The sequence below is a fragment of the Thamnophis elegans genome, chromosome 1 (genome assembly GCF_009769535.1).
Source record: "Thamnophis elegans isolate rThaEle1 chromosome 1, rThaEle1.pri, whole genome shotgun sequence".
NCBI classification, from domain to species: Eukaryota; Metazoa; Chordata; class Lepidosauria; order Squamata; family Colubridae; genus Thamnophis; species Thamnophis elegans.
In genome coordinates, this window is record NC_045541.1 from 128129825 (window position 1) to 128157784 (window position 27960).

The 27960-nt window shown below is 34.5% G+C and overlaps 1 protein-coding gene across 3 annotated transcripts in view; it reads right to left on the reverse strand.

Moving 5' to 3' along the window:
- Positions 1-27960, reverse strand: part of BAZ1A (bromodomain adjacent to zinc finger domain 1A) — a 51700-nt gene that overhangs the window by 9356 nt on the left and 14384 nt on the right. For 2 of the 3 annotated variants that reach the window (XM_032230757.1, XM_032230738.1), the window contains 16 exons: positions 27531-27618; positions 25761-25892; positions 23880-23982; positions 22917-23071; positions 21563-21658; positions 17190-17328; positions 15938-16084; positions 10291-10386; positions 9938-10162; positions 9364-9529; positions 8881-8991; positions 6518-6636; positions 4100-4705; positions 3336-3499; positions 3020-3174; positions 523-671 (listed from right to left, as the gene is read on the reverse strand). In XM_032230757.1, coding sequence (XP_032086648.1) covers positions 523-671; positions 3020-3174; positions 3336-3499; positions 4100-4705; positions 6518-6636; positions 8881-8991; positions 9364-9529; positions 9938-10162; positions 10291-10386; positions 15938-16084; positions 17190-17328; positions 21563-21658; positions 22917-23071; positions 23880-23982; positions 25761-25892; positions 27531-27618 — 2651 coding nt within the window. The remainder of the gene's footprint in view (positions 1-522; positions 672-3019; positions 3175-3335; positions 3500-4099; positions 4706-6517; positions 6637-8880; positions 8992-9363; positions 9530-9937; positions 10163-10290; positions 10387-15937; positions 16085-17189; positions 17329-21562; positions 21659-22916; positions 23072-23879; positions 23983-25760; positions 25893-27530; positions 27619-27960) is intronic. The other variant, XM_032230748.1, reaches the window with a different exon arrangement.

The following is a 27960-nucleotide window of genomic DNA, read 5'->3' on the forward strand; positions in this document are numbered from 1 at the left end:
GAGACAAAAGATGAGATTTTTAGTGTCATCAAGGCAATGAACTTGAATTTTAGTAAATTTTGGGAGATAAGGGAGGACAGGGGAGCCTGGCATGCTATGGTCCACAGGGTCGTGAATATTTGGAGACGACTTAGCAATTGAATAAGAAAAAGCTTCAAGTATGCTTCATTATTGTTCCTATTTATTACAGGGGTTTTCAAATCCATTTTAAGATAATCTTATTTGTCCAGGTTTTTTTGAACATTCTCTGTAAATTTATTTCTTTGGACTTAGGATGAAAAGTACAGACATAGAACTTGTTTGAAATTCCCTTTTTACTAATTTCATGAATGATCTTTGCACACATGTTCAGGTCACTTGTCTCTAAAATACAGTGACAATTTTCAAACTCCAACTTCCTTACATGTTCCCAATTTTAACAAACTGCTTAATATATCTGCTAGGCAATCAGTTGACACATCTGTTTGATCCAGATTACCTTTTCCTTCATAAATCAAGAGAGTTCCAGAAGTAAACACTTACCAAGTGGGGCTTTGAGAAATTTGCGTTCAATTCCTTGCTGTATTTGAAGCAACGCCAATGCCAAATAATGTACAGTATTATTCATAGGCTGTGGTGTACTTGTATTAGTTGAAGTAGTACTTCGAGATTCAGGTTTTAATCCTATCAATCTAAAATAAAGTTTAAAATTGATCAATAACTTAAACCATGTATTTATTGCATTTGATATTAATTTATTGTTTACATATTGCCAGGTTGAACAAAAATAATCCTGATAGGTTATAACATAAAATCAGAATAAAAACATAAAGACCAGGAAAAGCACAAGTAACTATAAAAGCAGTAAGTATAAGAGTGATTATTCATTCCCCAGAGGCTCTGTGGAACAACTGTCTTTAATTGTTTCTAGGCCACCAGAATGAGAGTGGAAAAGTTAATGCAAGGAGCAAGGTAGTTCTACACTATGTGGCTGCAACAAAGAAATATTGCCTGCAGCCTCTGCCCCCTTTCACCTATGTGGAATAAGGAATAGGAATGATCAGGACGAGAATTCATGAATTTGCATCCTACTAAGTAGAACTTATAACTGCAATAAATACTTTATTAAGAAGCATTTACACATAAATCAACTTCAAAAGCCTTGTTTGAACAGAATATAACTGCTGAAATTCATTTATCACATTTATAAACTGCCTGCCTCTCTCACAGAGAAACTCTGGTAGTATATAAATAAACATACAAACAAATATAAAAGCAATACTTTTATTCTAAAAGCAGGGAACAAAGCAGTATGTTTTGTGCAATTCATAAAAAAATGACACCAGAATTCTCTGGTTCAGATGGTGTTTATAAAGAAACTACTTAAAACTGCATTTCCTTTCTCAGAAAATTTTGAAAGAGTATTAGTATATTAGATTTTGTAATATCTAATAGGCCATCAATTGCAATGTTGTGCTATATTTAAATCTTGGTAATATCAAGATTCTAGCACATCCATTTTTAATGCTGTTAAAAATTCACAATTTTTCTTTTAATTATGAAAGTTTCAGAAAATTATTTAGTCTTATGTCTTTACAAATAATTATACTGTTAGCAAATTAATTATAATGATCACTGGCCAACATATGGACAGATTTAATCATAGTTTCAATTGGAAAGTGTGAGCATCTTAGCCCAAGCTAAATCCAAAAACTGCTAGGGAATTTTTAGAAGCTTGGCACTTAGAGAAATCAGCCATGAAACGGGCACATAAACAACTTTCATAAGAGACAATAAAAAAGCTAAAAAGGAAACAAAAACACTAGAACACTTCCTTGCCAGCAATCGACATCCCGATAAGTACGGAATAACACTAGGATTATCACCAGACAATCAAGTTGCAAATAATACTCAAATCAAGGAAGTACCAACTCAGACAAACAAGCAGTAAACAACCACATAGTCAAAGAACTACCATGGATAAAATGACACTGAGCCCACCAACTCTGACAGAATAAGTTACTATGTATAAGCAGAGAGCAAACCCAATTCCCATTTAGCACTGAATATGTTCCCTAGTTCGGTAACAAAATGTCTCCAATATACCAACAAAGCTCAAAATGCATCAAGGGCTCCATATTAGCATGCTTCACACAATCATTACTAGAGCTTTGTTAAATGTTCTTATATACAAAAAATATGCTTCTAAAAAAAGACCCATCCCTCCACTGTATTTACTGTATTCAGAAATGTGATTACTTGAATGACAGTGTCATGTCATTATCTACAAGTCATCACCTATATTAAGTCAGGTCACTGGCCAATATCTTAATGATTGGTGGTTTTGCTCTCTAGTGTTTAAGAAAAGAATCTTATCTGCAATTTTTAGTGATTTAGCTTGAGAATTGCAAAAAAATATTTGTGGTATATCATTGAGCTATAGCTCATTTATTTTTAAGCAAACAAAAGAAAGGAGAAATAGTTGTAGGTAAGCCATTTTTTCCTATAAATAGCCAAGCTTAAATGGGGGGGGGGATTCTCAACAGTCTTATTTTTAAATTTAGATGCTGGTTCACTTTTATTATAAAAAATAGAATTTGTTCTTTAAAAATGGTGGAGGGAAGGCTACCCTTTCCCTCAGATCTCTTACCAAATGTTAAATCATTTATACAGTCCTGGCTTACTAAATTCTCTCTCCTATCTAGTGGTGCCTTTGCACATCTCTCTTAATTCCTTTTTGGTGTTGTTTATTAAGAATTGCAGTTTCATAAAATGTATGTATGGAGTTTGATATTGTACAAAAATTGACAAATCAATATTGTGCAAATTAATGACAAAATACTTTTCCCAATGTGTTTTAGGCTTTCTCTATTATATGCACACATTCTATTTTTTAAAAAATCCAAAGAGAATATTGACTGATCAACATTTTCTAAGATTGCAGGATTATACCATGCAATATGAAATAGGTGGTTAGAGATGAAATCTATCCATTCAAATATTAATTAAAAAAATAAAATATCTAGGCAAGAACTGTTACCTGTCTTTTGCAAGAATTCTTATTTGATTATCTATTTCCATCTCTTCTACATTTTCATTAACAGATTTTATTACACCGTTTTCTTTATTTTCTTCATTTAGAAGTTCATACTGCCCATTTTCTAAGGCTGCTCTCCAACTGTATCTGTCCATTACCTGTAAGTTCAATTATATTTATTTATTTATCTGTCACACAGAAAAATCTAACTAGTATTTTAAATTGCATTTGCATTCCCAAGCAAATAAATTTAGTGCTTTGAAAGAGCTCAGCAATTTCATAATATACCATTCTCTATAAAAATTAAGGTGTCAAATACCTTAATGGAGCCCAATGTTCCTTGGAAAATCCTATCTTCAATGTCTAAGAGAAAGTCTCTAAGTCTTAATTCAAGTTGCTTTTCTGCAGATTTTTGGACTATATCACAGCCATTCTGCATTTTTCCACGTCCAAACTGTGGCTTGGCTTCATTCTGTGTTTTTTCTGTAACATTAAGAGATTATACAAAATACCTTCATACTTGACCATTAATCTTTTTTTAGTATTACTGTGATAAATATCATTTAATTATTTTGTATTAGTAATGCTGTAACAATATTTTGGAATAACAATGCTGCTCGGAATATACTGTTCAATGAAAGAGGTATAAAGAGCCAACACTTTCTGCCCAGCAACAAAAAAAATGGCTCTTTGAGAGAGCATTCAAAAGTTAAGAACTTAAGATTGTTTTTGATATCTCTTATTTTTATATTATTACAGTTACATTTCTGTTCAGGTGGTTATTTTATAAGATTTCAGTAGGCTGTTAGCCATCTAAAGTTTTTGGGCATAGTGAAATATAAATAAAATCTAATATGTAGCAAAATCTTTGCAAAGTATGGAATGTTTTATATAGTCCTAGTAAGATTTTTTTTTTGGTTAAAGACCATATTGCAAAATGCATGGATTATATTGATAGTACTCTATAAACAAACTATAATTCATTTAATCTCAAATTGTCTCAACTGTTAAGAGAAGAACAAATTCTACATGATATAAACTAAATTGCCATAAAGCCTACATTCAAACACCTAGAATGTTTACCTGAAATATAGAATTTTTCAATAGGAAAACTACTAAATTGTTCACATATTCTGGATTTTTCCTGTAAAAGAACGTCTTTCAAGGCACTTTCCCTATATCCTCGGGAATTGAGAGCTTCTAGGAGTTGGTCAAACTGTTCCTGAGAACTGTAAAAGCACCACCTATTTGGCTTTTGTATTGGTTGTGATACATTTACAATAGCACTAGTTTCCAAATCTTGGCAAGTTTTGGAGGTAGATTCTGCTGTCAAAGATTCTCCAGTTTTAATGACTATCTGAGATTTTTCTGAAAGATGAGCCTGTACATTATTATGAAATGAAGATGGTCGAGGCAACAGCATGTCTTCTGTAAGACCAGAATAGTCTTCTTCCACAAATAGTCCTGGAACTGATGAAAAAAGCCAATAACGCCGATATAAGCGGTCACGACCCAAAGAAGAAATATTGGTACAGACTGTAGCTTTCTGAATCTTTTCTATAAGTTCCTTTTCTTTATTTTGTTCTTGTTTTAAAGCTGCCTCTTCTTCTGCAGTAAGCAGTTCACATTTATCATCAGTAGTCCCCACTGGTCTTGTAAAATCTTTAAAGCCATTCTGTTCTCCTTGCCCTAGAAGCAGTTGAGAAGAAAAAATTACAGATATGTGCGCAGGAGAAACAGCTTAATTAATCATTAATCTTTTTTTTTTACAGATTACAAAAAAACAACCCCCAAACATTTCATGCAAAATATCCAACTTAAATTCTAAATTTATAATATTCCTCTTAGTGTACTGCTGGTTGAACGCAGCAGAGAAAGTATAGAGAATGGCTACTGATATTGTCTCCAACCCCTTGATTACAACTCAATTCTGGGTTACATGACAAAGAAAGAAAAATGTTGGAGCTGAGACGGGAGAAATAAGTAAAATACTGAGCCATTGCCCATTGGTTTCTCCCATGAAGCCACGCTGAGGAAACTTCTTTTTCTCTGTAGCTCCTGGCTGGAGCCAGCCCAATTTCAACCAGGGGTTTATTTTGCTAGCTCTCCTACTAAATAAAATCTCATCCCATTGTGTTTGTTTTCAGATACTTATTCTACTGATGGACAAATGTATATACAGAGCCCTAAGCATAATTTATTTCCAATATTCTGTTCAGAAGAATAGAAAATTGTTTTGGAGGCAACTTATAAAGATATTTTATATGAAGAGTTTTTTTGCAATGTGGCTGTGAACCAAGACTGATTAGCAGCTATATTTATTTATTAAATTTAGAAACTGACCATTTCCCCTACAGAGGAACTCTGGACAGTGTACAAGTAAAAGGCAGTCCTTTTACAGGTGGTCCTCAACTTACTACTACAGCTGGGACCAGACTTTCCATTGTGGTCACAAATTGAATCAGACTCAATTTTACAATAATTTTTACAGTCATTAATTGAATCATCTTGGTTCTTAAGCATGTGTAATCCAGCTTCCACAGGGGTGTTTTTTGCTGGAAATCAGCAAAAAGGGTATAAATTGAAATCATGTGATCAAAGGATGCTGCTACAAGTAGTTATAAATGCAAAAGAGTTACCAAGTGCCTAAATTACAAACATGTGACAAGGGGGTGGTACATAGTTATAAGTGAGAATACAGGTCATAAATTATTTTTTCTAAGGCTGTTTAGTTCATAATTTTGAACTGTTGTTAAGGAAATGAGCCGAGGTGGCGCAGTGGTTAGGGTGCAGTACTGCAGGCCACTTCAGCTGACTGTTATCTGCAGTTCAGCGGTTCAAATCTCACCGGCTCAAAGTTGACTCAGCCTTCCATCCTTCCGAGGTGGGTGAAATGAGGACCCAGACTGTGGGGGCAATATGCTGACTCTGTAAACTGCTTAGAGAGGGCTGAAAGCCCTATGAAGCGGTATATAAGTCTAACTGCTATTGCTATAACTTGAAAACTAGCAGTAATTGCATTTTATCTTGCCTTCCATGAAACAACATAAAATTCCTTCCCATCTTTCTTTCCTCAAAACACCACTGAAATAGAGTAAGGGGTTGCAGTACACTAACACACAAAGAACAACATCCTTTCTTTCTAATGGAATGATCAATTGAAGTAAAGTATACAACTTTACTTTTTTTCTAATATTGTATACTGTCTTGCCTTAGAAATCAATGCAATTATATGAGTCATAGAATTTCAGATAACAAAATAAGTCAGATAATAATCAGGGGAAAGAAAAGTGACGACACAGTAAAAGTATAAAAACAAGAATATAGTCTATTATATAAAATTATTAAAGAGTATACATATTTTACCTCATATAAATAATCCAAGCTGACTTTAAGTTGGTGAAAAAGGAAACAATGCTGAAGTTCTAGTTATACTCTTTCATTCCAATAACAACCTTAAAAATTAAGTTTGAGTCAATATAAATTAAAGTTTAAAAATACCTTTTTTTTTATTAGGCGACGAGTTACCTTCTTCATCTGTCATGGTATCCACTTCTTGCTCCTTTGTTTCAATCCCCTTGCTTTCTGTACTTGTATCAAGTTCTTCTCGATCTTCATCACTAATATTACAGACATAAAAATGGACAGGAAAAAACACAAGTTCAAAGAAAGGTAGATAACATAAAACAACATTTGATGGTCTCATCTATGTCGATATCAAAAAGGGAGAAAGGTGTGGCTATTCTTTGGGAATAGATTTCTAAGGAAAGGAAGTTTTGCAATGACTAAAGAATGTTGACCTATAGTTTGAAGGTATATTAAAATAACTGTTATGGTATCATCCTTCGAATATAAACAGTGAAGTAATTTGAAAAGGACTTGAAAATAATTGGAAAGGTAAGTTTATATTAATCCTAGATAGCTCAAGTATCCTGAAACCAGGATTCAGGATCCCCTGGGGTGTACAAATACAAAGAAATTTCTAGTTGGGGGAAGCATGAGAATATAATGCTTTTAAAAAGAAAATTATAGTTTGTTGTAGAAAGCGGTAGAACATTGTCAATATTTTAGGCACACTTATGACAATTTGGGAATGATCAAGACTGTTGAGTTTTGATTTGCAATAGAGTAAGAATATGTAAGAATGTAAGTAACAATAGCGAGTATTGATACCAATTCCTGTAAAACAACTTGCATCAGTTAATTTTTTATTTTTTTAATTATTAACTTATTTATAAATTTAACATATATGTTTTAATAACACTAATATGGCCATAGTTAAGAAGATTCAATCAATACTCTATTGCAGCTTCACTGTCAATTGCTTATTCAAATGTGTGTAAAATGCCATTCATATCTGAACAACAGTATTGTGCATTCATATCATTTTGTAATGTTGAATGACACATTACAAAAAAACAGAGTATTTGAAAGAAAAGCCCAAGGAATGTGATTCTAAAGTTCAAAAACTGAAATACATGGCATCCAATTCTGCTACAGCTGTTTATCATCCAAAATAGCAGAAGCTTCTTCGGAACTGTTACCAATATTATTTATAGCTAAGAAGGCATATAGTACAGGAGCAACTTCTTTGAAGCTTGGTAAGAGCAACTGTGATGGTACCAAATACCAATAGCAAGAAAATGTTGTTAGAAATTTTACATTTTGGAAATTCAATGAAATGTCACAATAATCTTACAGAAGATGTCATATGTCAAGCTAGGGCAATGAAAGCTAGTTTTTTTGTGATTTAATGCAATTATAGTACCATAATTTGAACAAGATATATAAAGGGTATGAAGAACAAAATCGTGCTTCACCAGGACTGCAACAAAAAGGAATTTATCTGCTAATTTCAAATAAATCTTCAGGTATTTCTATTCATAAGTTAGTACACAATCCATGCAACGTTGTTGTTTGATTTCAACACCAGACATATTTGAACATGATTTGAATGAGAAAGCTAACATCAAAAATCCAAGCTTAGAGGAATTTTAGATTTTCTGGTTTACCCAAAAGTTGGAAAAGCAGTATTCTTTTCTTCCATAGATCTCTGTGAAAAAAACTCTTAACAAAAAATGAAACAAAGAAATAAATTAGATGTTAAAATAATTTATGCTGTGCACCTAAATATTTTAAATCTAGAATTTTCCAACTCATGAAGAAAATATTTCTCACATTAAATTTAATTGATTTTTGTTACTTTAGGTTGCATTATATCCTTATTAAATTTTGTTACAGGTATTCCTCAACAATTAAGCTGAAAATTTCTGTTGCTGAGACAGTTGTTAAGTGACTTTTGCTCCATTTTACGACCTTTCTTGCCACAGGTGTAAAGTGCGTCACTGCAGTGGTTAAGTTAGTAACACGGTAAAGTGAATCTAGCTTCCCCATTAACCTTGTCAGAAGATCGCAAAAGATGATCACATGATCCCAGGACAATGCAACCATCATAAATATGAACCAGTTGCCAAGCATCCAAAAATTTGATCACATGATTGTGGGGATGCTGCAATGGTTGTGTGAGAAACAGTCCTAAGTCACTTCTTTTGGTACTATTGCAAATTTGAACAGTCACTAAACAAATGACTAAGTCAAAGATTACCTGTATAACAAAAAATAAAAACGGTGCCTATTTTTTAATGTAAAAATGTTTTAAAATTTAGAATTTTAATTATGGCATATTTTGTTAAAAGAGAAACTTATTTAAATAAGAAACAAGCAGGTATGGGGTTTTCTAAAAAATAAAAAAGGGCCTGATGTAAATCTGGGAACCACTGGTATAGATTAAGAGAACCATATCAAAGCATTCAGTTAAGCAGCAGCATAGTGACATATGAGCCTTAAATAACAATTGATCTTACCTAATAGACAGTTCAACTGCAGGATTTTTTTCTATTTCTTTCAGTTTCTCATGTTTCTCTTTCATCTTTTGTTCCTGCCCTTTCAATCTTTCTTCTTTTTTTCTGCGGATTCTGAAGTTACATGGCATAATTAATTTATTACATTAACATACATTATTTTCATTTATTTCCTGTGAACACATTTTTCTCACTGTGGAATATCACAAATCTTAACATATTCTATATTCTTAAATGCATTTGAACACATTAAAATCTGAAGAAATATCAGTACATAACTAAATTTTATATTAAAAATACTAACATTATAAACTGCCTGAAATAAAGGAAATTAAACTAATCTTAGCATTAAATGCTTTTCTCAACCAAACTGTAAACTATTACAAAGATTACTATAATTACCATGGGTAGCCCTGTCAACATTTTGCAGAAAAATAGCTTTCTAGAGTTACAATTTTGCTTTCCCTTGGTCAGGTTTGAACTCACTTTGCTGCTGCAGCTCCTCTTTCTCTGCGATGCTGTTCTGCTTTTAATTCCCTGAATTCTTGTTTTGTTTGTCGCAATACATCAACAGAGTCTTCAATGAAGTCTCGAGTAGAAACAAGAGTTAGAAGTTTCCCACAAAGAGCATGAAGAATCCTCATTTTTTCAGCTGATAAATATATATGAAAAGAGTTGGCTTCATTAAAAAATTAGGTTTGACATTTTAACATAGAAATAATATTTACCTCACCAAACCATATGTATCCTCGCAACTAAAATTTGTATTTTGTCCTTCAAAATACTCCTGAAAATTTGTTTAGTTAAGCTTTCAATACTTTGAGAACATTTGTGACAGAGGATAATCGCAATAGCACTTAAGACTTATATACTGCTTTACAGCACTTTACAGCACTTTACAGCCCTCTCTAAGCAGTTTTACAGTCAGCATATTGCCCCAATAATTTGGGTCCTCATTTAACCCACAGAAGGATGGAGGCCTGAATCACCCTTGAACCTGGGATTTGAACTGCCAAATTGCAGGCAGCCAGTAGATAGAAACTGGTTTGGCTCTATTTACCTGATGATAAATCATATACTGAGGTACATGAGAGTTTCTTCAACAATCCAGGATTACTCAATCTTAGCTCCATGCAAGCATCATCTGTAGTATCAAATCCTCCTCGCTTCTGGTAGCGATATTTAGCATTTGCTGATGTTACATCTGCACCTGATGCTAGGATATGAAGCCTGAGAATCTCAGAAAGAGTGCAGCTATCAAGATCCAGGTTTTTCAAATTACAACCTATGGTTAACAATAAAATCAAGTTAATCTATTTGACTTCTAAAAATGTTTAAGCAAATAATGTAAATTATACTTTTAAAAAATGCAGCAAAAAAAAAATAACAAAAAAAAAAGAAACCCACACATACCCTGATGTAACTGGGGCCAGGCAGCTGCCAAAGTTGCAACTGCGGATAGTGCAGATTTTGTGGGGTCTGCATCTTCATCCAAAGCCTCTGTTAAATCTTTAAGGAAATAAAGACTTTATTCTAGTGTAAATTAACATTTCTGAATGGAGTGCAAGCAAGCAAGCCAACTTAAGCAATGCAGAAACAACATATAAATTCAATATTCAGATAAGTTGCAATGCAACGAAGAAATATAATATTGGCGAACAGCTGGAGAAAGCATGCAACTCACTAAAAGTTTCTTGCGCACACTTGGACTGCAAGATTACAAACACACTCATGCAAAGATTTTTAACACAAGCTATTCAGTCCATTCCTTGTAATTTGTTACCTACTGTCAAAGAAAGAGATAAATAGGCAGCAATCAATGCTAATCTGCCATACTGAGGAAATTCTTTATTTCATATAACTGGCAAAACATATATCCAAGTAAGCTCCCTTTAAGCAGCATCAGGCATTTTTAATTACATATTAAGCAATTGCAAGTGAACTACTCTCCTCTTTCTTCTGCAGGTATTAAAACTAAATGTATTTAGCTTTGTTTCTGCATGAAACAATAAGTAATACATTTCCTGTTGGTAAAGTATTTGTTTATCTTTCCAACTGTTAACACTGAATGATAGCCTACAAACAGAACTTAAATATTCTCCATAAAATAGAACTGAGTTACCCTTACCAAATAAATTTGAATGAATTCTCATTACACAATAGCTGTATATAAATACTTTAGCAATTTTCATGCGTAAGCAGCCTAATCAAATGAAATACATACAGTGCAAATCATTACAACTATTTTACAAAATCTTTTTACAGGTAAAATTACTAATATCTATTCTAAGTTGAATGCCATAATTTGAGTAGATCAAATGTTTGTAAATTTAATGTTTTATTTTCAGAGTTAACTATTTTTCAATTTGTAATGCTGGTACATTCAGACAAGATACCCAGAAAATGAGATCTATTGCTTTGACCTCTGTCATTTTTACCTTATAAAAGAACTCAGAGACAACCAGCCAGAAGATCAGAGAACTAGTCAATACAGGCAGTCCTTGACTTACAATCATAATTGTTAAGTGAAACATTTGTTAAGTGAGTTTTGTCCCATTTTATTACCCTTCTTGCCACAGTTGTTGAGTAACTTACTGCAGTTGATAAGTTAGTAACCTTGTTGTTGTCCCCATTGACTTTGCCAAAAGAGGATCACATGACCCTGGGACACAGCAACGGTCATAAGTAGGAACCAATTGCCAAGCATCTGAATTTTGATCACATGATTATGAGGATCTGCAAAGGTCCTAACTGTGAAAAATGGTCATGTCACATTTTAGTAACATTGTAACTTTGAATGGTCACTAAACAAACTGCTGTAAGTAGAGGACTACCTGTACATGGAAGACAGACTGGCCTACTATAACTATGATAATGAGGTTTGTGTAAAAAGCTATGCTTGAATTCTTTCATGCTGAGTAATTTTTGGCCAATGGCTAGCATACCATTCTTGATTCTTGATCTTTAGATGAAGTGCCATTTAAAATTCAGTTTTATGGATGCTATAGTTTTGGTTGCCTTTGCTAGGAAGAAAACATGTGGAATGAGTCTCCGTTAATTCTATCACACTTCAGGAAAAGCTGGTTGAGCTGGGATTAGCAACATTTCATGATAATTTGCAAACTATTGCACTGAAGGAATTTCTCCAATTATGTATTTCTCTAAAAAATATTATTTTTAAGATGATATTATTAATGCAGATGTTATCCAATTCTATATGTTTTTGTACATCACAATCTTATAAAATTATTCATTTCAAACTTGACAATTACTATCCATAATAATAATGAAATAATAATTTATACAATATTTTAATCCAGACAAAAAAGAAAAATTCTACCATTAATTCCTCTGAGAGCAGTTTTGGGAATTTTGTACCCATAAGTAATACTAATCTGTTTAGAGATTGTTGTTGTCGTGGGGAAAAAAATATGCAGGACTTGGGAAGGAGGCTACATTTTCTTTTGGAAAACAGTATTAATATGAAGTATTTCCCATCATATTTTTATTCTTTAAAAAGCCTAGTAAACTTTGAGCAACATTACAGTAGGGGCTTCCTCACATTCTCTGTTGCTTTCTGAAAGAAATCATTCAGCCACATAATATAGCAAAGCTATATAGAGTCTTGGACTTTAAGAGAGCTAATTTCAATAAACTTAGAGAGCACTCGGGAAGAATTCCATGGATGAGAATCCTCAAGGGGAAAACAACTCAAGAGGCTTGGAAAATTTTGAAAAATGAGATTACAAAAGCTCAGTCTAGCACAATACCAATGAAGAAAAATAACAGCTCCCAAAAGAAACCAGCATGGCTGCATAAAGAACTCTCTGACAAATTGAAAGACAAAAAAGATAAGTATAAAAAGTGGAAATAGGGGGACATATCTAAGGCAGAATATCAGCAAATAGCCTGAGCCTGTAAAGATGAAGTAAGGAAAGCTAAGGCTCATAATGAAGAAAGGCTTGCCACAAAAGTAAAAAACAACGAAAGAAGCTTCTTCCAACATGTTAAAAACAAGAAAAAGGTCAAGGAAACAATTGGTCCATTGCTGGGAGAAAGTAACAAGGTGACAAGCAACAGGGAGAAAGCAGAACTATTTAACTCATTTTTTGCATCTGTCTTTACACAAAGGGATAAAATAGTCCAACCTATCAAAAACAGCACCACAAAAATCAGATTAGGAACACAAATTGAAATAGGGAAGAAAATATTAAGTGAGCACCTGTCTACCCTAGACGAGTACAAATCACCAGGACCGGACGGATTACACCCCAGGGTTCTGAAGGAACTGGCAGACAAGATCTCAGAACCACTGAACTATATCTTTCAAAGATCCTGGAGCACTGGGGAATTACCAGAGGACTGGAAAAGAGCTGATGTGGTTCCCATCTTCAAAAAAGGAAAAAAAATAGATCCAGGAAACTATAGACCTATCAGCCTGACCAGGAAAGATTCTGAAAAAGATAATCAAGCAACGAATTAGTGAACACCTAGAAGTAAACAAAGTAATAGCCAAAAGCCAACATGGGTTTGTCAAAAACAGATCATGCCAGACTAATCTTATTGCATTCTTTGACAAAGTGACAAAATTAGTGGACCAGAGGAATGTCGTCAATATAGTTTACTTGGACTTCAGTAAGGCGTTTGATAAGGTAGACCATAACCTACTACTAGATAAAGTAGAAGAATGTGGGTTAGACAGCATCACCACCAGATGGACTCGTAACTGGCTGACCAACAGCACTCAACATACGACATCTACATGGAGGGAAGTATGCAGTGGAGTACCCCAAGGCTCTGTTTTAGACCCAGTACTCTTCAATATCTTCATCAATGATTTGGATGAGGGAATAAATGGGGAACTCTTCAAATTTGCAGATGACACCAAGTTGGCAGGAATAGCCAACACTCCAGAAGACAGGCTTAAGATACATAAGGATCTTGACAAACTTGAACATTGGGCACTATCAAATAAAATGAAATTCAATGGTGGTAGAGTAAGAGTAAGGTTCTACATTTAGGCAAGAAAAAGGAAATGCACAGGTACAGTATAGGTGGTACTTTGCTCAATAGTAGTAACTGCGAGAGGGACCTTGGAGTCCTAGTGGACAACCATTTAAATATGAGCCAGCAGTGTGCAGCAGCTGCCAAAAAAACCAACACAATTCTAGGCTGCATAAACAGAGGGATAGAATCAAGATCACGTGAAGTGTTAATACCACTTTATAATGCGTTGGTAAGGCCACACTTGGAATACTGCATTGTTTTGGTCGCCACGATGTAGAAAAGATGTGGGGACTCTAGAAAGAGTGCAGAGAAGAGCAACAAAGATGATTAGGGGACTGTAGACTAAAACATATGAAGAATGGTTGCAGGAACTGGGTATGTCTAGTTTAGTGAAAAGAAGAACTAGGGGAGAGATGATAGTAGTGTTCCAATATCTCAAGGGTTGCCACAAAGAAGAGGGAGTCAAATTATTCTCCAAAGCACCTGAGGGTAGAACAATGGGTGGAAATTGATCAAGGAGAGAAGCAACAGAACTGAGGAGAAATTTCCTGACAGTTAGAACAATTAATCAGTGGAACAGCTTGCCTCCAGAAGTTGTGAATGCCCCAACAATGGAAGTCTTTAAGATGTTGGATAGCCATTTGTCCGGAACAGTATAGGGTTTCCTGCCTAGGCAGGGGGTTGGACTAGAAGGCCTCCAAGGTCCCTTCCAACTCTGCTATTGTATTGTATTGTATTGTATTGTATATCACTCCTCTCTGCCTGCCTCTGCACTATTAAAGCAGAATACAGAAAACTTCCCAGAACAAAAAATAACAGAATTGGATTAAATTCTCTGCTCAATGCTAGATTCCAAATAAATGTATCTCCAGATGGCTGTCCAGCAGAGGACATGCCTTCTGGAGATAGCCTTAGTTTTATTCCTAGTCTACCACAACTATCTTAAATTGTCTTTAGTTCTATTTTGAACTATTTTGAACTATGGTGCTGGAGAAGACTCCCATGAGTCCCTTGGACTGCAAGGCGATCAAACTGGTCAGTCCTAGAGGAGATCAACCATGTCTGCTCTTAGAAGTCCAGATCCATTAGGTGGTCAAATACTTTGGCCACCTAATGACAAGGACGGACTTACTGGAGAAGAGCCTAATGCTGGGAAAGATTGAGGGCAAGAGAAGAATGGGACGACAGAGAATGAGGTGGTTGGATGGAGTCACCGAAGCAGTAGGTGTGAGCTTAAATGGACTCCAGAGGATGGTAGAGGACAGGAAGGCCTGAGGAACGTTGTCCATGGGGGGTGTCGCAATGGGTCGGACACGACTTTGTAACTAACAACAAAAAGTTCTATTTTTAAAGTAGTGGTTTCCCAATATAAATCTTAACATGTAAATTTTCTACAATGCCTGTCTCATTGAAAATGTCTGTAATCTGACCAAAAACCACTAGCTACTTTTGACTGTTGTGTGCATATCCCTCTCCTCCAGTTACTGGGCATTGTTCTCCAAGGCCGTTTTGGTTTGGGCTAGAGGGGGCATACAGGCAGTCCTGTCTTCCTTAACAACCAATCCTTCATCTGTTCAAAAGTTATAATAGCACTGAGTGAATGATAGTCATCATTGGGCTTTGAACCTATGGGCATTGGCAATGCCATTATGGTAACAGGATCAAAATTTTAACAGTTTGTAGCAACACTGGAAGCTCATGCAACTACTGTACTAGAGGTTATTCACCTCACCAAGATGAAGATCACACCTGCAGAAATTCAATAAAAGAAGTGTCTACTGCTGACATTGTTTTAAAACTAAAATAAGCAAACATAATTTTGAATCTTTGGAAAAACATATCAGCTTGAATTTCTTGAGATACAATAAATGGAATCTCTGCCTTTTTAAGAAAGACAACAGTAGAAATACATCTGGATCACTACTGCAGCTTGTATCTGAAATATTGTCTTTTCTCACCAGTTGTACAGCATAGCAAAGTTAATTGAAAGAAAATATTGCTGTGAATACAGGTTAGTATGAAAGTTGTTCTTTAAAAGTGTAGTTGATCTGACCTTTGGTCTCAGCATCTGCTATTTGATCTTTGGCAATGTCTTCTTCTTCTTCAGCCATAGCTTGAAAAATGGCAGTCAGGAAAAAAAACAATAATTCACAAAGTGGGCCTTCACTGTCATTTCCTACAAGAGCTTCTTCTAAAACTTCTGCAAATAATAAAATAAAATTTTAGTTTCTCTGCAACATCCAAGTACAAAAGCTTAAAAGATGCAGTTGGATCTGAATCTTAGCTTGAGAAATCTTCTTATTTTATTCTCTAATGTACAATTTTAGACATGCAGAATCCAACTGGTTAACATGTTCAGGTGCATCCCCATATTGAAATGAAAAGGGGCACTTAGGCAAATGAAAGAGAACATACAAATGTCAAGATCTTGCTGGACTGTTAACTAACATCCATATAAGAAAGGACAGATCGAATAAAATACTGGGGAGGAGGGGGGCAGAAAAATAACTAGATGTCCCAAACTGGATTAGAGCTATCCTCCCTATTTATTTCAAATTAACCTACTAAATGGATAAAAAAGTGTTTCTAATTAGGTGACACATTCCTTGTATATTTCTTTTTAGCAAGAAAAGAATTATTAAGAATCATTGTTCCTAAACCCTTTTTTCTAGGGGGGTCCTTAAGTGAGGCCTTCCTGGTGAATCTGTGAAGAGGTCTTGATCTTCCGGGGACCAATGCAAGAGCAGCATAAAAAATGAGGGACCAGTTGTTCTTCAGACCTCCACCTCTATTAATGGAGGGATTTTCTACTTTGGTATAAATGGATTCCTTCACTCCTCACTCAAACCAAACTAAGCAATCATTCTCAATGACTCTACCTGCTCACCTAACAAGCCTATTCAGATTAGGTAAGAAATTGAACTGCTGTGAAGGACATATGTATATGGGGTTTCCCCCTAACCAACTTGCTCAGACTGAAAAAGTTATTTGGATAAGTAGCAAAATGTTTCAAACCAAAAAGACTACCAGTTGCCATGACTCAAATTCCAGACAACTCTACCTGGACGACAAGAATCTTCATCAACATATCAAATTGCATTTTTGGAGGTGATAAACAGTATGTTCTGTTCAAAGGAATATTATTACATATAATCTGATGTACGCTAAAGAAATATATTTTTCAAACTGATTTGCTTTAGATGTAAGTAAATCTTTGAGATTTTATAAATTATTTATAAATGGCCAGATATCAGAAAGATAGTATATACCTTACTTCAAAACAAAATCCAAGAAAAAAAACTTGCCTAAAGTTACCCCATCAGGAAATTCATCTTGAAGATCAAATAGTTCCCCAAATGCATGGAGGAACTCCAAAACCATTACAGCATCGCCAAAGATTTCTGGAGGTAGTCTGGTTTTCACTGGAGTTGGAACTGGAAGTTCCTGTAATACAAATGAAATGTCAGCTCTTTTTTTGACAGTGCCAGACCAGAAGAGGATATCACAAACTGTCAAGAGCATATTTATTTATTAAGCTTCTTTAATCCCACCTTTGTTATTTTTATAAATAACTCAAGCTGGAGGATATACCTAAGACTCTTTCCTCTTCCTATTTTCTGCACCACAACCAACCTATGGGGGATTGGGCTGAGGATGAATGACTGGCCCAAAGTTACCCAGCTGGCTGTCATGGTTAAGGCAGGAGTAAGAACTGGAAGTAATGTTTATACTACAAAAGTTAATGAAGCCTTTTGAAATGAACACCCATGACTCCTATATATTAAACTTGAGTTATACAGTATTTATAGTGAAATCAAAGTTTAAATTTTTGAATCATTTTTTCTTATCTACCTTGTGTAATGGAGTTAAATGATTCTCTTTTATCAGGAATGACAGTTTTTACTTCTTGTTTTGTTGTAGGATTTATCTACTTTCAGGCTTCTAATCTTGTAAGAACTGTTTTCCACAAGAAACTTGAATATTTATTATGTGTAGATGAGAGGTTCCCAACCTTTTCTATACCCCGCACCCCTAGAATGCTTCTGATATATTCTCACTCCCCTTACAAAAATAAATAATCATATGTATATAATTTGTATATAATTATGCATATACACTATAATTTTGAAATTTCTAAACCCAAGTTTTTGCACCCCCTGGAATATTGTCTCGCACCTCCAGGGACCCCAAGTTGGGAACCCGTGGTGTTAATGAATACCAGATGGCAACCATGGATGAGAGAGCATTTGTACAACTCTATCTCTTGTGCTAATTGAATTGTTTCTGAATTGAAGACTCTAATCATAGTTAGCTACTTCTTGGCTACCCCCTGGTTGGATTTCTTCAATGCACTCTACATGAGGCTATCTTTGAAAACCATCTTGAAGCTGCAATGGGGCCCAAATGCAGAATTATGAGTAGCTACAGATATGCTTGGCTTTGCTGGTCTTGGTCGCTGTAATAATATTTTTTTTAAACTTAGTTTAGTATATCCATGTAATGCTACCACTTCGCAAACTGTACTAGCTCTCAGTAGATCTTGAATGCAGTTCAAAGCATCACTTATAAAGCCCTACATGGCACAGGGCCATGTTATTTGTAGGACTGCCTATGCCTATTTTTCCCACCAGTCCTCCACACTATACAGACTCAACAGATATTCTTCAGATCCTGAGATCTTGGCTTTGTCATCTAATGGGGCCTACCTTCTCTACTGCCATGTCTGCCCATTGTAACAAACTTCCCTACTGAACGTTCAGGCACATCAAACCCTATTGAAGAACAATGAAGACTTAGCTTTTCTCCTGTGCAGGAGGCCAGGATGGTAAATATATCTGTTTGGGCTGGGAGAGTGGCTGTTATGACTAGCTTTAGCCATGTATTATGGATGATTGCCTTGATTTATATTTTATTTTATTTTGATTACTTTTATTTTACTATTTATTATGTTATATATTACAGAACATTAGTTTCTAGAACTGTCAAACCCTCCCTTCCCCCAAGGTTACAACTTTTTATTATTCCTATGAATTTCCAAGGCTAGGAAGATTTTTTAAAACATTTATTTATTTATTTATTTATTTATTTATCTATTTATCTATTTATCTATTTATCTATTTATCTATTTATCTATTTATCTATCTATTTATTTATTTATTTAATTAATTAATTAATTTATAGGCCGCCCAATCCCGAAGGACTTTCCCCTTTGCATTGCGTTGGCATTTCTTGTTTACTTAATATTAGTATTTTTAAATAACAAGGAGATTTCTCATGTTTTTTTTTAAATACTGAGATTGAAACATAAAAATCACACAGAGAAAGATGACACAGGAAAAGAAGTCACTTATATTATGATAGGCAAACCTTTTTGGGTTGGAAAGCACATTCTGCCTTGAAACCATAAAGGATGGGCCCAGAGGAATTACAAAATTAGCTAATACAATTAAATTGAAAATTTCAACCTCCTTTGTATAGAAAGCTAAGAGGCAAAATGGAAAGGCAGTTCTGATAGGGAAAAGTTAATAGGTGAAAATGAACGTCTTAAGCGTCCAAAAATTCAATATTTTACAGTCTTCTTAGCAGGAATCTACATAAAATTTCATAATCCTATCTATATATGGGGATCTTGAAGATACAAATATTGAGATATTGTGCAGCCTCTTGAGTTTCATTCTTCATGAGGGTGCAAGATGCTCATTCCCTATTTACAAAATGGCCCAGCACTCTTTAACCCATAATAATGCTACCACTGATGTTTGAATTTTCTATTCACTTCCATGGGAGGGGGAAAATGGCCACTATAACAAAATGAATGCCCAGCTGTAAAATGAGCAGCATATACATATTACAAACATGGAAACCAAATGCCACAATTAAATAGGAGGCTTAAAATTAAACTGTTTGCCTCTTCATGTTGGGCACACTGATAAATTGCAAACAAACAAACAAATATTGGTTTCAGGAATGTTAGAGAATCTGCATTGTAACAGAGATAAGAATTCAAACACAATGATGATCTATTTATCTACATCTAGAACCTCTACCACAAGAATAAATAACTTCCAAGGACTAAGCTAAGTTTTGCAAAGCATGTCAATGTCCACAGAGCAGAAGTAAAAGAATCACTTTTATTTCTTACTTATTTTATTTTTATTTTATTGAAGTGGATTATAAAAGCAATATTGTAACTTGGCTCAAAAAAAGTAACAATCAAGAACAAGAACTGTCTGCTATTGTTTTCTTCACCAGTAGAGAACACTATGACACTATATGAAGTTGCTTCTTTCAGCTGTTTCTAATCAGTAAGGCCTGTGGAACAGTTTAGACATTGAGTAAAGTGTCAGTTTCACAACTTCACTTAAATATATTTTTCAGAGTTTCTTTTTGGAAGGGATGGAGAAATTACAACATTTCCACAACTGGTGAATAGACGTGGGGGATACTCAGACTTCAATGGGAATTAAAGAAGAACATATAGGAGACATCAGAGCAGATGGATTGGGAAGTACTAGTTGGGGAAGGTGAATATAAAGAACAGGAGGATTATATATATATAAAAAAGAGGGAACAGAGAAAGGGCCCAAAAAGCAGAAAAGTGGTAGAGAAATTAAGGAAGCAAATAGGAAACTCTACATTTTAATGCAGAGATGGAAAAGCAGCAAATGGGCAGAATGTACTGGGGAAAGCATAAAGGAGCAAACAAACACAATGAAATAAAACAACAGGCAAATAAAGAAAAGGGAAAAGTCTACCATCTACGGTTCTACTGTCACATGTGTATAATACTATTCTTTATTCCCAAGAGTCCCGTCTAACACTTTTCTGCAGTCAGAGATATTCTTCCATCCACATAGATAGTTTCTGCTGGTTAAGTTATAGGCATTAATCATTGTCTTTCCTAGTCAAAGAGCACTTCTGCTTGCAAGATAACATACTGGTTGTATGGAACCACATGTGGTGGTCCTTGTTTATTAATGATTACTTGTTCACCAACTATTCGAACTAACAACAATGCTGAATGAGCTTAGTTATGACTGCTCTTGTTAATTACTTTCATTGCAGCATCCCCACGGTCATCTGATTGTCATTTGTGATAATCTTTGACAGATTCCTACAATCAACCAATAGGTAAACTGACAAGCAGTCGATGTCTTCACTTAACAACCACAACCTGAAATGCTGAAAGTTCTGGTAAAGGGTGGTGTGGTCACATGATGTCATGCTTTATGACTGTGTTGCTTAGCAATGGACATTCCAGTCCCAATTACCGTACTTTTGTAAGGACTACCTGTAAACAATTTACCTTGTCTCACTATAAGTACTCTTATCAAAATTTAGCATAATTTCAACTTTCCCCTTGCTTCTTGTAAGGGATGAGTTCAGACCATAGATAAAGAATTATTTATCTTGCTCCTTAGGAAAATGGAGGTGCTTTAATTCTGTTCACCATGGAGCAAAGAAGGAATGCAAACTTTAACAGAAAATAATCCTGCCTTTCTCATGACTAGAATGAAGAGATGGGTGTATTTTCAAAACATACACCATAACCATGCAACTTCTGGCATTCTATGTTTAACATGCCAGATCCTGCTATACTTATTTGGCAGGTTTGAAATTAATTAGCATAGGCTGATACATGTTACAGAACAGTTATCAGTTTCCCATTTTACATTACCTTAAGATCATCACATTCCATGTCTTCTCTGCGCTTACTCCACTGTTTTAGATGTTCCAGATATTTCTTTTTTTCCTCACGTAGTTTTTCTCTTTCCTTTAATTACATAGAAATTTGATTAGGAAATGGTTTCCTCACTTCACTTCAAAGGTGGGCTGCTCCAGGTTCGACCTGGATCAGGTGAACCGGAGTGGCAGTGGTGGGAGGCTCTACCCACCCACATCATCCACACGAGCGAACCAGTAGTGAAAAAAATGGAAACCCACCACTGCTCCACCTCATTATTTGCATTTTAATTATTAAATGCAAAATTAATATAAAAGATTAGAAAAACAGTCTTCACATCTCAAATATTTAGGGTACTATTAAATTTACTGCATATCGTAAGATAAACATGTTTTTTAATAGAGTGTTCTTTTGTTTTGACAAAGTCTCCTAGAACTTCAGTATTGTATGAGTAAAAGGCACATTTTTCCACATTCATACTGTAGGAATTAATAATTAAAAACTACAAATGAAAATGCTCTTATATAGGTTTTAATTGCCACACAGTAAAGTTTTACCAAACATTTGCAGTATTAGGCAGGCGATCTGGACCCATTGCAGGAAAGCCAAAGGTTAGTGGGCTGGAGTGGCCGGTTGGCCAGGGGAGGTTCATCTTCGTGCGGCAGCAGATGGAGGCAGAGGCACAGGGTGGAAGGTAGGTGATCCTGTAGCTCTGCACGGGCCACAGACAAGCCAAGAGAGGCAAAGATGAGCCTCCCACGGCCACCCACCTACTCTGGCCCACCGACTTTCAGCTTCCCCCAGGCTCACATGGCACGTCCTGATCGCCTGCCTTTCCCCCTCCCCCGCACCTCTCCCTCTGTGTTGCTGGTGCCTCTGTGCAGACAAGCCTCCTATAGCCGTCCGCCATTCTAGCCCAACTCTCAGGTTTCCTGTGGCCTGTGTACAGATTGTGTGCCTCCGCCCACCTCTGCCTCCACCTGCTGTTTTAATCAACTCACCTGCATGGGCTGAAGCTGCTGCCGGACACATTTGGCCCGTGTGCTTTCGCCACCTCCTCTGCTGGCCACAGGGCTTATTTTTGGGGAAGAGCTTATATTAAGCACATTCTTAAAAATTCAGGTGAAGGCTTATTTTGGGGGGTGTTCTTTTCGGGGAAACATGATAGGTAGGAAGTAGCTTGCAAAAGCCTTTTACTCCACAGTGACATTTATCTCGAAAAACCCATTGCATTTGTTCTTCCTCCAAGGTGCCAAGTCTTAACAATTCCAATTAGAAAATACCAAATAAAGTTGCAAACGTGATTGTCACTGCCACTTCAAATCTAGAGTTAATAAAAATGTCATACCTTTTCTTTTTCTATTTTCAGTCGCTCCTTTTCTTCTTTTTTCTTTAGTCTTTCTTCCTCCACAAGCTTCTTTAATTCTTCTTTTCTTTTTTCTTTGTCTTGTTTCTCTTTCCTCTTGAATTTCATAGCATTTGCTTTCTCCCTTTTTAATTTTTCTATTTAAAAATATAAACTGGTGAATTAGAATTAGAGCTACATTCTATAGATACATCAAGATAAGATATTGAATAAAAAGTATTTTATAGGTTTTTTAATCAACCAATTGAGCATTAAATGAGCATTAAATTAATACAATTCAAAACAAATGGTAAAAGGCAAAATTCTCACAGGTTCAGCAAAAATATTTTTCTTTGAATGAGAAAAAATAGCAAAAAATGCTGGATGTTTCACGTATATGCTCCCAGCAGAAATACCCAAAGCATCAGCTCACTAAAAGCAGCAGGCACTTATATTGGGCAGCAGTCATATAGGAAAATGCTAGAGGCAGAAGTTCACTTTAATGGACAGATAATGGACCATCAGATTAGATGAGACATGAAAAACGATTTTGAAATTTCCAGTTGTTGATACTCACATAAAGGAAAACAAAATCCAAAGATGAAAGAATAAAATTACAAGGGAACATGAATCATAAAAACATGGGAAGCTCAATGCAATGCAATGCAAAATGAATTGACTATGAATCTGAGTACCCCCCCCCCCCGAGTCAGATCTGGCCCTTGAGTTTGACACCCCTGCTTTAGTGGGAGAAGATGAATTTAGAGAATTTCACTTGTTATCAAGTTGGAAGGCTACAGGAACTTGATTTTGCTTTACAGGTACTCCTTGCTTAACAATCATTTGATCAGTGAAGTTATAACAATACTGAACAAAGGGACCTACTTACAACAGCTCTTCAAAGTTCCAGCTGTTGCAGCACTGTTGTCATATGAACAAGCAATTACAATCACTGGTTGAACTTACCACTGGTTCTCATATGTTCTTTTTCTTTTTGGAGTTTTACTCTTTCTTTTGCTATGTTGCTTAGATTTCTAGGACTAAAGTGTTCTTCAGCATCTTTGTCCTCCTAGGAACAAAACTAAACTTCATAAAGTAGAAAAATATTCAAAATCTGAGTATTTCAAGCGCTTTACATGGGAAGACTTGTTCTATTTTTACCAAAATGAAATGTTTTGCAAAGTTAAAAGGATTTTTTGAGAAATGACAGCAAGATTTGATTTAACCCCTGCCTGACTTTCTGTTTATTTATTTATTAATAAATAAATAAATACATGTATTTATTATTTTTACAAATAACTCAAGGGAGCAAAACATATCTAACATATCTTCCTCCTCCTGTCTTCAAAACAACAACTCTGTGAGGTGAGTTGGGCTGAGAGAGAGTGACTGGCCCAAGATCACTCAGCTGTCTTTTCATGGCTAAGATGAGACCAGAACTCATGGTCTCCCACTTTCTAGTCTAGTGCCTTAACCTCTAGACCAAACTGGCTCTATATGAAAATATGAATACTAATTGGTTCTCCATTTGTTCCACCTATATCTGGAAAACCTAGGTGCAACACCTGAACTATGTACAAGTATAGCCCTTCCTTCTCCTCAATTTCAAAGATTAAATGAAAAAATATCAATACAAATTTAAAATCATATAAAAATAGATAGCACATTTTATTAAAGAACCTCAAAATGAACAATAAAATTCAGTTGGAAAACCAACAAATCTAAAGTATAACATGGATGATATATTCTAATATATTCTTAAAAGCTTAAAATACTATAAGGCATTCCATATCTCATTACTAATCACATATGTCTCTATTAAACCTTAAAAATTCTTGATTAACACAACTGGAATCAATAGGAAAAGGAAAAAAAGTGTAGAAATTATCAATACATTGAGAAAATACTGTAAATTATATGTAGATTATATGTCAAATTAAAATATAAACTCTAAAATTAAATTTTGGATTTGGCACAGTTCCATATATAAATGTAATGTAAAAATGATTTCTAAAGAGAACTGAATTCTGCATCAGATTAACTTTTCATATTTAAAAAAGGTTATTTAAACATTGAAGCTTAGTCCCACAATTTGGTAAGCCATTCTACCACATAGGGGATTAAATATCTTTCCAATGAAGAACATATAAAATCCATGCATGCAACATATGCCATTCCAGTTTATTTTGAATAAAATATATATAGTTTAATGAAATTTAATAAAAATATCTCAAAACAAAATGGGATAGATCTTTCACATTTTATTTTACAGTATTTTTGAATTTTTCAGTATTGCTACCACAAATGGAAGAAGGTTCCAATCTGTCCATTACATTTCCAGCATATCATGGAAAAGGAAAATTACTCATTTTAGCAATCAAGACTGGAGTACTCTACCAGCAATAGAACACCTTGTACCAATTGTGTTTTAAGTACAAGTAAACACTAAGTCAGCAGGGAATTGTACATATGAAATTCAGAGTTGGTGGTACTGGACATTCCCTAACCTAATACACTCCAGCTGTGTTTCAATAAAGCCTCTATAATAATCTCTCACGACCATCATGCACAGTGACTGAAATTGACAGAAGTTGTAATCAAATATATTTTAAGGGAACCAGGTTGGGAATGGCTGGAATAGAATGAAATTTGTAGGAAAGTTAATAGATATTAGTTATATTATGTATTTATTTTATTACTTTTGAGGAGATTTTTAATGTAGATTTGAGGATGACCATGTAAATAAATTATACTGCCAGCATCCCTTTATAAGCCCATCAAAACTGAATGCATTATAGCCTGCTTACTGATAGATGAATAGTTGCAGAAGGTTATTGTCTGACTTACATGATCATCAGATGTCTGCTTTGAAGATCTTTTTTGTTTACTTGAAGAACTGAACATAAAGGTGGGTGGATTATCAGGAAAGAGACAGAAAAAAGTCTGTTCTGCTATCTTGTATTTTGCAATTGATATTGCCTTGGGAAAGAAATGTGAGGAAACAAGAGTCAACAGATATGTTATGTACAAGTGATAAATCATTGAATGTTTTAGAAGGACTAGAAATCAACTTTTTTTTCTACTTCACACCATTGGAATGAAGTGCCTGCAACTGGGGACAAACCAAATAAAAGAATCACAGCTATCCTGAAGAATCAAGAAGGGAGAACAAACATCGTTTGCCTATTCCAAATAGTCTTTATTTGTATGGACAAATAAGGTTAAACTACCCTTTCTTCAGAGGTCAAATAGAAAAATCAATTACAGATAGTCCTTGACTTATGTCTGGTATTTAACATTCATTTTAAGTTACAATGGCCCCAGAAAGGGTGCTTAACTGCCAATAAAGGACTTCCAGCCATCATAAAATGTTATGCTGCACATCCCCCATAATGACCTAACCACATTTTGGGTGTTTGGCAACAGGCTTGCATTTATGACTGGTAGTGGCATCTGGTTGGCACATCATTAGATAGATTTGCCTTCAGTTTCTGCAAAAAATGCCTATTTGTCTAAATGGATTTGTTTAATGACTATGTGATTCACTTAAGAATTGCATGATTTGGACTCACAATAGGATTTGCTTAACCACTGAAAAAATTGACAAAAAACTGAGTCTGATAACATAGGTATCTTGACATACAACTGCAATAAAGGACTAAAATTCCAGTCTCTATTGTGGTTGTAAGTCAAGAACTAGCTATATTTGGAACAACAATAAAATTTCTTCCCTCTTTTTTATTTTTCTATAGCATTGATCAACAACTTTTTAAAGTAGCATTCATGTGATATCATGCCCAAATACATTAAAAAATTATATAGATCAACATATAAAAATCTCATAGTTAACTCAGAATGCAATTCCTATGATATTTTGGTCACTCTTTAAAAATATTATCTTTTTGTTTTGGAAGTCAATAGGTAACCTTATGATGATTATTTAAACTAAACATAGCTATTCTTGAATAAATAGTACTGAAGTGAAAAGGCTTGCTTGTCAGATTGATTGATTACCTTTGGAAAGGATAATATATACCAATGTCTTAAATCTATACTGTAAATTATGAAATCCAATATGTATAACATTAAAAACACTAGATATGAAAGGTAATTATCATTCATCTACCAAAGTATTTTTTTTTATTATGCATTAACATTTATTATTGCTAACAATCTGTTGTAGCAAAGACACAGAGAAATAATGCTTTATCTGAGACAATAAAAATCTAGGCATAACTCCAAGGAAATGTTAAAATCTTTATGAGTGTATTTGATAATCTTAAAATATCAAATAAACTCATATAAAAATAAAAAACAATTATAATATACCAAGATTCATGGACAAAAGTAAAACTGCATAGAGTTTATCAACTTCATAGGTAGTTGATAAAGCACAGTCTTCATTGTAATGTCGTAAATAAAGCCTATTAAGAGCTAAATACTTCCTAACAAACAAATATCATTTTACGGACAATATAAGATCATTCTTTTACTAAGATTATCCAATTTAATATAGGCAAGCATATTCAAAACAGATGTTTAGTTTGAGATAAATTCACTGTAATTATATGGCATATATTTTCATTCACTATCTTAAAGTTCAATTGCTTTGATTACCTTAATTTTAATAATGCCATCATGTGATTCACAGTGTTGCTTTAAAAAAAGCTTTAGTCTGTCATAAGAAAAAATATGCCTTCTTCGGCTGTGAAAAAAAAGAATTGTTAAGTTTTACCATTAACAATGAAATTAATATACAGTATTTATACAGTATAAATAACTTCTGACAATTTTAATTTATAAAAAAATAACCATTGTTATGTTTTTTAACAAAAATATACAGAACTTTTGTTCTTTTTTCATTAAAATTGCAATCATAGAATAGCAATACTGTCCATGAATTCTATGCCTTTTGAGTCAGTGTATATATTCTAAAGTTTAAGGACCTATCACAGATTCATAAGATAACCGCCCATTAATTAGGAAGGGTAGGATGGCAGTTAAAAAACAATTTCCTAAAACATGTGTCTTCTTTAATCTCTTTATG